General features: G+C 45.6%; 1 protein-coding gene across 1 annotated transcript in view; it reads left to right on the plus strand.

The window, feature by feature from the left end:
- Window positions 1–5,279: 5,279 nt before the first annotated feature.
- The window catches only part of LOC146210079 (uncharacterized), a 30,755-nt gene continuing 22,064 nt past the window's right edge, over window positions 5,280–13,970 (plus strand). Inside the window, exons 1-2 of the mRNA XM_084581772.1 lie at window positions 5,280–5,394; window positions 8,999–9,054. Coding sequence (XP_084437898.1) covers window positions 5,280–5,394; window positions 8,999–9,054 — 171 coding nt within the window. The remainder of the gene's footprint in view (window positions 5,395–8,998; window positions 9,055–13,970) is intronic.

Here is a 13,970-nt window from a genome sequence, read left to right on the forward strand (position 1 = left end):
TCCCATTATAAGACAACTCAATCACAGCATTATTCCTTCACTACTGATTTTTAAATGTACAGAATACTGTGTATAGAACGCCATACAATGGAGGCCAGCTGCAAATACTAAAGAACACTTGCACAGCCATGGGTTGTAAAAATACAACCACAGTGTCATACTATAGTTCCCACCTCTCTATCTACTTTTTGTCATTGGTATGGTCCTTGTCAAGGTTGTATATTACAAATGGCACACTCAATGTCTCACTCGTGTAAAAACGTACTATTCATTACTGGGTTTGAGTTCTCAGCTTACGAGACTGTATTGGTAAGTTGGTCACTAATATATTTATGCAGTTATGTGAAGATAAGTTTTCGAACTGTATCTTTTTTTTTGTTTTGGCCGGCATAGCCCAGAGCAGCTGATGATTGTTTGCCATTAAGTCAACTAACCCCTCACCCGTGAAGATGACAAATGCTATATGCTATACTTGGTCGTGTGCAGCTGCCAGTCATCACTGAGGCACCAGAAAATGCTAAGGTGCTCGCTACAGGGGAAGGTGGGCCCCCCAGAGACACTCTGGACCCCCAAGTCCTCGCTGGCACACATAGTAGCAGCACGACTGCTGCAGTGCTTAGTACTCCCCTGGCTGTACTGCCCCAATCCCAATCCCAATCCAAAGTCTCATTCCTGACAATGTTGGAAAATAAATGCAAAAATAAAGCGGAATGAGAAATTGCCTGCACCTGCGGAGCATTAACAGGCTTAAGCCAATTAAAACAAAATGAATAGGGCCCAGTCGGCCAAAATTTTAATTTAGTGGAAAAAGCCAATTGAAAAAATAAAATTGGGCACGGTAACGTATCTGTATCCTAAGGGCTCAGCGAGCACAGAGTGTGGGCAAGCCTCGCAGAGCTGTTTTATTTCAAATTTATATATCTTAAATCCAATAGAAGTGCCCTATAGGCAAGGAATCACACACACACAAGGGGGGAGGTAAATTAATCAATAAATGAAATAATCAAATGAGGGAGATAGTAAAGAATTTATTTTAGACATATTGACAAGTAAAGGAAAAGAAAAAAAAAATTAAAATTATTAAATGAAGATCATCCTTAGGCCAGGCCGGAATCTGGGTTCCTGCGAAGATAAAGAACAGAAAAGGAAAGACAAAGACAAAGACGAGAGAGCAGGGAAGCAGGGCAAAAGCAGAGGAAAGAAGGAATTTTCTGTATATGAGTATTTAACTGTAGTAATTATACAAATATTTAAAAGAGGGCTTAAGGAGAAATATAATACTGTATATATTTACAAAACTTGTTCTGTACAGATATTTACAAAGAAACATATTAATTGAAACAATGAAGCGGATAGTTACAGAAGGCTTGGAGAGAATCATATAACTGTACATATGTACAAGGAAGGAACTGTACAGATATTTACAAGGAAAGTTGTGAAAAAAAAAATAGCTGCATATTTCAATGCTTGAGAGGGCTGACATATGGAATGCCTACCTCCCTTGGTCGGAATGGCCCTCCCAAGGAAAAGAAAGTATGCAGGATTATGCATTTGAAGTGTTATGTGTACGTCTGTAGTCAGGGAGTTGTGTACTTATTATGGAGACCACACGCAAGAGCAGCGCACAATGTCTTTTGTTATCTAGCCAACCGCGCCAGTGTGCAGTTGGCTGGTCAGTAACTCTGTTAGATGGCAATTTTGAAATGATTTGTAATGTTAATGGGCAATCAGTTAAGTAATGGAATACGTCTCCATCCGGATGTCCGCAAGGACATTCCGATGAAGGTGTCAGTCCGAATCTGTGGAAATAAGCCGGGAAACGGCCTTGTCCTGTTATCAGTGTTGTTAATGGTTTCGCCGGAGGAAAATTTTGGGGAATATTATAAACATTAGGTATCCAATTATAAATTGTGGTACCCTGATTGTGCTCCCGCCACCAGGTTTGCCACATTGCTTTAACCGTTGCTTTAAATTTGGTGCGCACAAAAAATTTAGATTTTGCAGAATACCGAATTCGTGAGGAATTATATGCACCACATGCAACGGTGTCCGCAATTTCGTTGCCTAATATGCCGGAATGTGCCGGTACGTGAAATAATTTAAATAATCGGTCAGAGGCGATATCCCGTAATAATCGTTTGATTTCGTGAATTTTGGAGTCTGATGTAAAGTAATTCGAGAGAGTATTCAGTATTGACAGGGAATCAGTGTATATGTGTACCGGGATGTGTCCTCTGTTGTTTTTAATATAAAGTAATGCGTCCTCGAACGCAACTTTTTCGGCGCAATATGCGCAGTTTGCCAATTCAACCCTAAACCGGCCTACTGACAAAATTCGGCCGGTTTGATTCAGAGCTACAAAAGCGGCACCTGCAGCCGTGGAAGTATAAGAACCGTCCGTGTAGACATGCAGCGCCGGCAAGGACGCCGCTACCGCCGCCGACTGCATGTCTAAACGAACATGTCCGAAGGAATAGACTTCCGCCGGATGCCAGAGCGTCTCGTCAAAAGGCTGCACCATTTCCGTAGCAAGAAGAGAATTTGTTCCGAATGTGGTGTCTAATCTCAAGACGAATAGTTTGAACTCCGCATTCAGCCTGTCGAGGTCAAACTGAAGCGGAGCGGCATGCATTAAAATTTGAAGCGCCCTCGTGCTCGTGGTGGAGTAGGCACCCGCCAACGACATTAGCGGGGCCCGCTGCACCGATAATAATCTGGCACGAAGTCCTGAGTGGGGACACTCAGTCCACCACACAGGGGACGCGTATGTGAGAGTGGGCAGAACGACCTGATGGTAAAGTGCCCTGAGCTGATCCGGAGCCGGCGTGCCGCCCATGTGGACAAGCGCTCCGAGACGCGCAGCAAGCACCTCAGCGCGCTCCTTTAGGTAGTCGCCATGGGCTATGAAAGACAAGGTGCGGTCTATGAAGACTCCGAGCACCCGGATGGCTGGCCTGAATTTAAGACCGACACCATCCAGGCGAACGGTTGGAGGTGTGCGCCCCATGCCCGCCCTAGGAGGGGAGTCAAGGACGCACACAGTCTTCTCCGCGCTGATGGTAACCCTTGCCGATCCCGCCCATGTCGCTACTCGCTGAAGTGCCTCTTCTGCCAAAGTCTGCAGAGCTTTCCTGCCACTGCCAGGCACAAGGACGACGACGTCGTCCGCGTAGGCCTGTAGCGACACGCCCTCTGGCATGGGTAGCTCAAGCAATCCACGCACCACTACGTTCCAGAGGAGAGGCGACAGCGGAGAACCCTGCGGGCTGCCTAAGGTGGGACGCGCTACCGCGTCTCCCGCTCGAGAGCGGAACACCACCTCTCGGTCTGATAGAAACGACCTGAGCAGCGCGCAGAGATTTCTCGGGCATCCCCATTGTCCGAGCGAAGCAAGGAATAGGGGATGCCAAACGCTGTCGAACGCTCCACGGAAGTCGATGGATATTAGTAGTGCGTGCAGTCCCTCTGCCCTTAACTCTCTAATTTTAGTAATTAATGCGTGGAGAGCGTGAACTGCTCCGCGCTGTTTTGTAAAACCGAATTGGTTTATATGCAATAGACCTCTACTCGCCATGAAATGGTACAACCGACCATAAAGGAGACGCTCCAACACTTTGCCCAGTGTCGAGTTCATAACTATGGGTCTATATGAAGATGTCGCCTCTGGTGGTCTACCTGGCTTTGGGAGAAAAATGATTCTACCTTTTCTCCAATATATGGGGAAATATCCCAAGCGTAAGGCGGAAGAAAATATAAATATGAGGAAATTTGGTATTATTTTCCATAACTCCCGGACAATTTTCGGAGTAATTCCGTCGTGTCCCGATGCTGTTCCTTCCTTGAGCCTTGAAACTACCAAGTCAATCTCTCCATACGTGAAAGGAACGTCATCGGGACCTTCCAAATTCGTTGCACAAATTGCACAAAGCTCGTTGTTCTTTGTGCAATTGCGTGTCTATGTTATGGTCGTCCGATGCGACTTGTGTGTCCAATAATAATTGAGCTGTTTCTAGAGTAGACTTTGTCATTGATCCGTCCTCCGTCCTAATGGGAGGGAGGACTACTGGAGCCTGTAATTTGGAAAATGCTACCTTAAACGCATGTCCGAAAATGTTGGAATTTAAGGAATCTTTAGCTATAATTTTCATTTCGGAATTTCGAGCTCGTGCAACGTTATTTCGGTAAATTCGTAATGCTTCGTAATAATCTTTACCGAATTTTTGACGTAAGGTGTAGTCCTTCGTCCTTTGGTATCTTCGTCTCATGGCTCTGATTTTTGATTTCTCTATTGCCAATTCTTCTGTCCACCGATTGCACGGGGACTTAGTTTTTGAATTTTGGATAACTGTCCGGGAGGATAAATTCTTCCGCCTTAATCGGTCAAATATATCGTAGAATTTGGTTATTATTAATTCAAGTGACTCCGGCGAACCCAAATGTGCACCAACCACCGCTTTAAAGAAATGTAATTTTGATATTGTTGCAAGAATTCGTTTAGTACCTAATTTTGTCAGTATTTTTTGTTTAGTGGTGTGCTCACTTCCAATTCTGACGATAATGTGTTTGTGTTCGGAGAATGTGTGTGTGTCTGTGACGTGCCATGTCGTGTCCATTGATGCGATTGCAGGTGATACTAGTGTTATGTCAATCCAACTGTCTGTGTATGGTGTTGTATATGTGGGAGGGGATGCAGGATCGTTAAGTACGATGAGCCCGGAAGCCATGGCGAATTGGAGGAGTTCTCCGCCGCGCGCATCGCTCTGTTCCGGGCCCCATACTACATGTTTGGCTTCGAGCAGCTCGAAGCGAATGGACGTGCTGGTGCGCCGCTCCCGAGCCACGCGCTAACGTTAGAATTTTTTTTCAAACAGCCGCTGCTGCCTGGACCTATCGGGGCCTCTTCCCGGGCGCTCCTGTCCTCTCGCTGACGTCGCGGACGGTGCCGCGACTTCCGCCTGCGGTCTTCGAGGTCCACGGGCGGTTTTTAGCCGCTTTTTTGCGGCCTCCGACTCCTACCTGCTGCCGGCGGCTGCCTGCCGCCCCTGGAACTGACTGCGACCTATCAGCTGCCTCGGGCAGCCTTCCCAATTACCTTCCGCGGTTCCGCGGGAGGTTGCGACATTCGTTCGCGGCCGTTACGGCTGCGCTGGCGGTTTTTTTGCCGCCTTTTTCGACACTTTGGACCAGCCTGGCCTCGCTACCCCTAGCGAGGCTTAGGCCTTGCGGACGCACTGACGTCCAGGTGGTGGCCGGGTAAGCGGTCCCCGGCGGCCGCTACCATGCCTGCGACGCGTCCCACCGCGTCGGACACCGGCTCGGACCAAACATCTCAACCGACGGCGGTCGCCACAACATCGGCCGACCTACAGCCTGCGACAGGGACACCGCCATCAGGTGAGCCGTTTCACTCGCCGCACTCTTCCCTTTCGGAGAGCGGCGAGGCTCCCGTGGCAGGGGTCCCCCATAAAGAATCAGTGGACACGAGGACGTCGACACCGACGTCCGGAAAATCTAAAACTTCGAACCCGGCGATGCAAACACCACCCGCCAACATCCCCGAACGCTCGCCGATGGGTGGCAGTGTCTCAGCGCCGCATGACGTAGCAGATTTATCTACCGCGTCCGCGGAATCCGAAAAACCATCGCAGTTCAGATTAAATTTAAGATTTACTGATATGCCAGAATTTTTGGATATCACAAAATTACAAGACCAACTAAACAATGTACTCAACGCTCCAGAGAGCAAGGTTTCCATCGCGGTGCGCGCCACAATCACTAGCATCTGCGGCGCAATAGTGGCTCGTTGCTCCCAGTACCAGGCACTGGCGACGGACGCCCGCGGCCGTGCCGAAGTATTAAGAGATATGTGGACAACAGAAAAGAATTAATCTCTGCACCTGCGGAAAAAATTAACCATAGCAGAAGAAAAAATTAAAGTCATCACCGCGCAACAAACTACTGTCCCCACGTTTGCGCAGGTACTACGAACTAACGAAAACGACCAACCTACGACTACTTCAACTCAGCCATCCCATCGGCCTACCGAACAAATCGCGACCACCCAACCTAACCACGTCGCGTTTCTAACCGCGTCTTCACCAAATCATACAACACCAGCTCATTCAGGCATTAAAAACAAACATAGTGCCTGAAGACGCCGGAATTGGACCCGTTATCTTAAAACAAACAAATAACGGAGTCACTGTTCTTGCGAAGGAACGGGACACTATCGAAAACCTTAAAACAGCTATCGAACGAAACGAAGTCACACGAAACTCTATGGCCATCAGAGTGATAGAAAAACGCCGCCCCCACATCCGCGTGTGGGGTGTAGATCCAGATGTCCCTGACGATTCGCTAATCACAAACATCGCAGCTAAAAATCCGGACCTTAAAATTAACCCATCAACAATAACGCGGAAATATACATTCAAAGCGCGCGACGTCTCTAAAACGCATGTTTTGAGCCTAGAACCCGAAGTTTTTAAAAGAATAATGGACAAATGTAGATTAATAATTGGGTGGTTGTCGGCGTCGGTGGCTGAGGACGTGCACATACCCATGTGCACGCACTGCGCCACATACGGACACTCGAAACGAAATTGTAGGTTCGCGGCCAACACTGCGCATGCAACATGCACGAAGTGTGCCGGTGCACACGCTGCCGCTGACTGTCCGGTATCCCGGACGGCGTCTGCCTTTGCATGCGCGGTGTGCAGGCGTGCGGGGAGAGAGGGAGCGCCTCACCCCGCGGGGTCTCCGGAGTGCCCCATATTAGCAGCCAGATTGGCTAGACTCCGCTCGCGCACAAATTATGGCGCTTCTTAAACCAGTGGCTGCATTCTCGGACGGGCGAGGAACCGTTCTTTTAAAATTTCTTAGAGTGGGGCGCTGCCACGCTACACCGCCCCGCTCGTTAAATAATTTCAATTCTATGGTCCTTTTCTTTTCCCCTTTATTTCCTTCTCGGAGTGCGGGTAACTTATTTCAAGTAACTCCTTCCGTATCAACCAACTTCACATCGAAAATTTTAACTTTACATCCCACACTTCTTTATTCACCCTCACGGCTTCTAACCCGCACCACTTTTGAAATGACTGCACAACGGTTCCCTCGTCCGTCCGATACTACCGCAGCGAAGAGAACTGTACAGCATTTTTTTTCTGTGAAAACATACAAGCTACATGGCACAGCGAGGCTCTATCTCAAGTTACCATACGCCTTCAATACAAGTTCAACAAGAAAAAATGTAATTTACGCATTTAAATGTAGACTACGGGGATCGTCACAAGGTTCCTTATTAATTTCCATTAAACGCACGTCGATTAAAATAATTAAAAATGGCTAACAACTTACAATTATCACTCATTCAAGTAAACTTAGATCACTGTAGAAACGCGACCCCCGTATTAATAGACACAATAATAAACGACAAGCACGAATTTGCATTAATTTCAGACCCCTACGTCAAATCCGAAAAAATTACAGGATTTCCTCCTGACTGGATAATTTTCTCCGCTGCCTCACATCCTCGCTGTGCCACAGTAGCAACACAAACAACATACGACATGTTCCCAATTTTAACCACACCGAGAGCAGTTGCAGTAATATGTGCATCAACCACCGCTAAATTCGTACTAATATATGTCACCTACACTACACGACATTAAACAAGCACTTACACTCACGGAGGGAATGCAGGTCATACTCGCCGGCGACTTTAATGCCAAACATGTAGTATGGGGCCCGGAACAGAGCGATGCGCGCGGCGGAGAACTCCTCCAATTCGCCATGGCTTCCGGGCTCATCGTACTTAACGATCCTGCATCCCCTCCCACATATACAACACCATACACAAACAGTTGGATTGACATAACACTAGTATCACCTGCAATCGCATCAATGGACACGACGTGGCACGTCACAGACACACACACATTCTCCGAACACAAACACATTATCGTCAGAATTGGAAGTGAGCACACCGCTAAACAAAAAATACTGACAAAATTAGGTACTAAACGAATTCTTGCAACAATATCAAAATTACATTTCTTTAAAGCGGTGGTTGGTGCACATTTGGGTTCGCCGGAATCACTTGAATTAATAATACCAAATTCTACGATATATTTGACCGATTAAGGCGGAAGAATTTATCCTCCCGGACAGTTATCCAAAATTCAAAAACTAAGTCCCCGTGCAATTGGTGGACAGAAATATTGGCAATAGAGAAATCAAAAATCACAGCCATGAGACGAAGATACCAAAGGACGAAGGACTACACCTTACGTCAAAAATTCGGTAAAGATTATTACGAAGCATTACGAATTTACCGAAATAACGTTGCACGAGCTCGAAAATCCGAAATGAAAATTATAGCTAAGGTTTCCTTAAAGTCCAACATTTTCGGACATGCGTTTAAGGTAGCATTTTCCAAATTACAGGCTCCAGTAGTCCTCCCTCCCATTAGGACGGAGGACGGATCAATGACAAAGTCTACTCTAGAAACAGCTCAATTATTATTGGACACACAAGCCGCATCGGACGACCATAACATAGACACGCAATTGCACAAAGAACAACGAGCTTTGTGCAATTTGTGCAACGAATTTGGGAGGTCCCGATGACGTTCCTTTCACGTATGGAGAGATTGACTTGGTCGTTTCAAGGCTCAAGGAAGGAACAGCATCGGGACTCGACGGAATTACTCCGAAAATTGTCCGGGAGTTATGAAAAATAATACCAAATTTCCTCATATTTATATTTTATTCCGCCTTACGCTTGGGATATTTCCCCATATACTGGAGAAAAGGTAGAATCATTTTTCTCCCAAAGCCAGGTAGACCACCAGAGGCGACATCTTCATATAGACCCATAGTTATGAACTCGACACTGGGCAAAGTGTTGGAGCGTCTCCTTTATGGTCGGTTGTACCATTTCATGGCGAGTAGAGGTCTATTGCATATAAACCAATTCGGTTTTACAAAACACTGCCCAGTGAAAGTGGCAGCAGCCAAAGGAATATTGGCAACAATAGAGGTGGAAGAGGTGGAGGTAAGAGGAGCCCACGGAAACGGGAGATGTGATCAGCAGTTCAGCAGCTACTTGCACTGAATAAAGAAGATTCGGCACAAGCAGCAAAACAGAGAAAAGGGCTCATAAATTGCGAAAACAAATGGTACGCCTTACCCAAGAGGGTAACGACAATAATGCTAGCATGGTGCGGCTGTTAGATAAGTATCTAACATAAAAAAATAAAGAAAACAGACTAATAAAGATGCATCATGAATGCCTATTCTTTGTGTTTTGCAGTGCATGATATAACGTGATGTGGTATATGACATTTTACAGATGTACCTTCGAACCATTAAGCATATGTACTACAAGAGTAGAGCGTGAATAAGGAGTGGGTGCATGTAACCAATAACATCACTGTAGCTTTCAAAGAACTATGGGGATCAGTGCATTAATACACCTTCGGTAGTAGTATTGAAAAAGTAAATAGATTTTCTTGGTTTACCGGCAGAAAGATAAAGTAATGAAAGGAGTTAGCTGCAGAGATGAAGAGAAGGAAGTGCTCGGCTCTTGAATTATACAGTTGTCGGTGCATCGTAGTCCTTGTCGGCGCTTGTTCTGTTTCGTCGTTTGCTTTGCTGCTTTTTACATCATATATGACCAACTAACTCAATGTTCCACTGTATGATTGTTTTTAGAGCATTTAAAATATAGAAAACTGCAAAATACAAGACATGAAAACTTTATAGAAGAATGAATATTATTACCCTTTTGAACAATTACTTTTGTAACTATGCTTAAGTCGTTCAAATAGGCTTCTACTTTAGCTCAAAAGTGCTTACCAATTCATCCTTCAATCTGTGACACGATATACACGGCAAGAAAAGATTTTGGTTGGCAGTGCTTGATGAAAACAATTACAGTTCAAGAACAAAGAGCATATTCGCTGCATACATTAAGCAGAAGTTGTACAGTCTCGTAATTTTGTATTTCTTTCTCAAGCAGGCTGGCCTAGCTGCTGAATGTCCAGTAATTCAAAGCTCCCTCCTTTTATTTGGCTTTCATATATTTTCGTGATGTATGCCCTATCACGAAAAGGAGCACATGTCTTAAAAGGCGTAACTGTACCTGTACCCATTTCTACAGATTTAGAGTACTGCTTAGTAATATATACCATGGCAACTCATTTATCCGTAAAAAATTTCCTACCTAATAGTGTTTCCCTTCTGAAACTATATATTTTGCCACAGGTGGAATAAAATACCAGTTCACAGTTAGCATTCTGTTTCATCCAGGAGAAATGCCCTGGAGAGATGAAAGTTCCAGAGCGTTCTCCGTAACAAGTGCTGGAGCCACCTTGTCTCTTTCGGCACGCAGCTGGCGCTGACAACGCGCGTCGCTGCAGATTAAAACTGCTAATCTTCGAGTATTGGTCCACATGCCTCACCACAGCAAGTCAGTAGCCGGTGCACTGGGTAATATTTGTTACAGAGATTTCATTTTTTTGCAGCCGAATAGGCTTCCTTCACGGCAAGTGTGTGTTGAAGCTGATATTTGGGAGTTTAAAAATAGCAAATTAGTTTTCGCTTAGAATCATGCAGGTCTAATGTATATTATTTGCTGGTGGTTCATTGCAAATATATTTATTACATCACGCTTCCGTCAAAGTGCTGTTTAGAGCAAAAGCCAATTAAGAAGCCAAGAATGTTGAGATAATGGACTGGAGATTTATTGCAGTTTGGTTAGGACCCGCGCTCTTGATTGACAGATTGCAGAAGAACGAGAGGTATTGTTATGGAGAAATAATTATGCACGTGTTGTACAAGCTGTCAATAATCAACAAAACAAATTTGAACTTGAAGGAAGCTAGTAAAATTCTGAAATAAATTTGAGCAAACCATGTCATGATGATGCTCCAACCATTCCCCAAATGTCAGGTAACAGCAAAAAGTATACAGTTGTGTACCGATATTGATGGCTGTTCGTTAGGAGAATCATTCACAACAATAAATTGTGGCAAGTAACACAAAAATAAAACAATCTCCATAAACAGTGCATAATGATAGAACTTTCCCACTGCGCTTTACTGGAGGCTGGACTAAAAATACAGGACTAAAAACATATGGCTGAAGACATTCAGGTTGTTACAAGGGTCAATTCCTGTAGCATATTTGCAAGGTATCCCAGATAGTACCTCCCCGCTGTGCTCCACAACACACTCCACTCCATCGTCACTGGCTGCACTGTCAAATTTACTACCACAATTGACTGAGGAAAGAGGGAGCCCTCACGACAACTCCAGAAAAGGGCAAAACAGCCGGCTAAAAATAAGGCTCCAGAGGATGAGTGCGAACAGTCTCTCACATGGCGTCTCAGATTTGAAAAAAAAAAAATAGGCAGTACAGGCTTGGCAACATAATTCTCCACAGAAAGGTAGTTGCGAACAAGCGTACAATTCATGGCCTATGCCAACAATGTCACCATCTGAATATGCACTGACATTGTCACCATCTGTGGGCAAGCGCAGTGCACCACGCATCGAAGCATCACGTGGCTATAGGAAGCTTTAGATCCATTTGAAGAAACACTGTTTGCCGCAGGCACGCATTATCTGAAGTCTAAAATGAAATACAAAACAATCACAAAGACACCAACAGAAATATGCTAATGGCAGCTCAGCACAAGAAACAAGAAGTTGAAATGGCCAAAGGAAGGGTGCAGTGGCAGAATGGCTGCAGCAGCAGAAACTCGAGTCGTTAAAGGAACTCATAAATGGTACCTGCTATATCTGCGATGCGTCAGGTCTGCTGCAATGTGAGCAAAGCAACCTCGAGCAGAAATCCTTGTGCGTGGACCTGCAGGCACCGCCTTCCCCTCATCCTCAAGATAAACAGAGCAGATTTCTGTTAATTAGTGCCATCTGTCCAGCTACTACGCAGCAGAACCGCCTATGTATTCATCTTGAGCACATCTATGCAGCACGGAACAAAACTAAACTTCAACTAGCCCAAGCTTTTGTAACTGCTAGTTCATCGAGCCATACGGTATCAAAAAAGGCAAACACTGACTCGGGAGTGTACTGTTGAAAGAAATCAAGCCAGAATCAAACAGCGTTTTTAGAGATCCAAATCATACCTCAAAAGGTTCAATTCCAGCCTGGCATAACTTGATGTGTCAGTGTGTAAGAATGGTTTTACCCTATGCAGCATATCTGCTCCAACCTATATTAATAAAGGGGACGTATGAAAAACATGGCAGAACGCAAACATTAATGTACCAGGAAAGACATGCAAAGGATTACCCAACGCTAAATGAAGGTCATGATGCACCTGTCCAACCAAGTAGAAACTGAACATTGATGAAAAGTGTGACAAAAAGAGGGCCGCCGGTGGTACGAAGTCCGTATTCATGAGAAGCCCACCTGTGATAACAAAATACGACGAATTGAACCAGAGTCCAAGAAATGGAAACGATGAAAAAATTCAGCAATGCTACAGCAGACATCTTGCGTTAAAGAGCATCGCTGTAGCTGCCATTCAGAAGAAGACTGTATTCACGCTGAGCATATTTGTGTGGCCCATAAGAGAATATATATTCGTTAACCCAGCTAAAAAATATCCAGTTCATTGCGCCATCCAGTTGTAGATAGGCATGAAACAAACAACACAACTCTTCCACTTTATCAGGAGAATTGCTTCTTTGTATGGAGGTGCCATAACGGAGCATGCACACCTGCGCAAGCCATTCTGGTTTGGGGGTTGCATGTGGCATTTTGTTTTGACTTTGGCCGAATGTAGACAGCCCAACTAAAAGTACAGTATCAGGGACGTTTTTGTGGTGGTGGTTCTGTGTTGTCAGCCTCGCCCATTCACCACAACTGTAATAATCCTTAGTCGACTGCTCACAGCATACTTATGTAAAATGTTTCAGTTGCCTGCAAGGTGCTTTTCCAGGGCATTCCTTACAGCTATTCCTGACGGCTCTGTTCTGGTACTCATGCATACTGGCTGCGGGCGCCTTTGGTCTGTGCTTTGCACCGCACTCAGCCAACCTGCATCATCACATTGATCACTCGGTTGCGCAGAAATATTTTGCAGCACACAGGCAGCACGAATTACATTGTTCACGTTGTAAATATCGCACTCCAGGCCCTTCAGCAAGCTTCTGAAGCTTGCCTTCACACGTCCAAGAGCATTTTCCATCGCACGCCTGGCACTTGACAGATGGTAGTTGAAGGTGTGCTCGGGCGACCCAGCAGAGCCAGGAAAGAGGTACGGCTTCATTACGTGCCCTGCAGGGGGAACGCTTGGTCAGTGAGGAGCACTGGGCCTACTTGTACTCCCTCAATTACTTTTGTTTCTAACTGAAACAAATGACTGGCTAAAATACATGGAAGTCGTGATGTATGAAATACTGCAGAGTCATTATTCCTTCCAGGACTCCCACAGTTGGTGCAAAGAAACCTTTGATCCACCACAGCGAGTAGGATGGTACTATACCAACCCTTGCAGTTGTAGTGGCCTCATCGTTTGGAGTCATCCAGAGCACCGAGGGAATCCACAAATTGCAGCGATTGCAATTTGTTCGGAAAGGCAACAAATCGCGCCTCCAGGTTCTGCACAATCACACCACAGAGGTATCTGAAAATGATGTTGACGGAGACAGGGCTCACGCCAAAAAGGTTTGCGACAGTCCGCTCTTCAACTGACGTTGAGTGGCGGTAAAGGCCAATCGCCACGTGTTTTCTCAGCTTCTCGTATGTTCGTGTCTTTCCGCCGCATTCCCTCACAAACACCCACAAGGTACTGAAATGTAGAGCGGTTGAGCTGAAAATTTTGGCGGAAGTCACTATCTGAAAGATGCGGCAGCGTCGACTCGTACCACAAGTTTGCGCGCGGATACACCCGCTCGCTGCCGCTTGGATTGCACCATTGCTGCCAACAAAAGGCGTTTGG

This window comes from Amblyomma maculatum, chromosome 1 (assembly GCF_055883805.1).
Source record: "Amblyomma maculatum isolate TAMU_Amacu chromosome 1, ASM5588380v1, whole genome shotgun sequence".
Lineage (NCBI taxonomy): Eukaryota > Metazoa > Arthropoda > Arachnida > Ixodida > Ixodidae > Amblyomma > Amblyomma maculatum.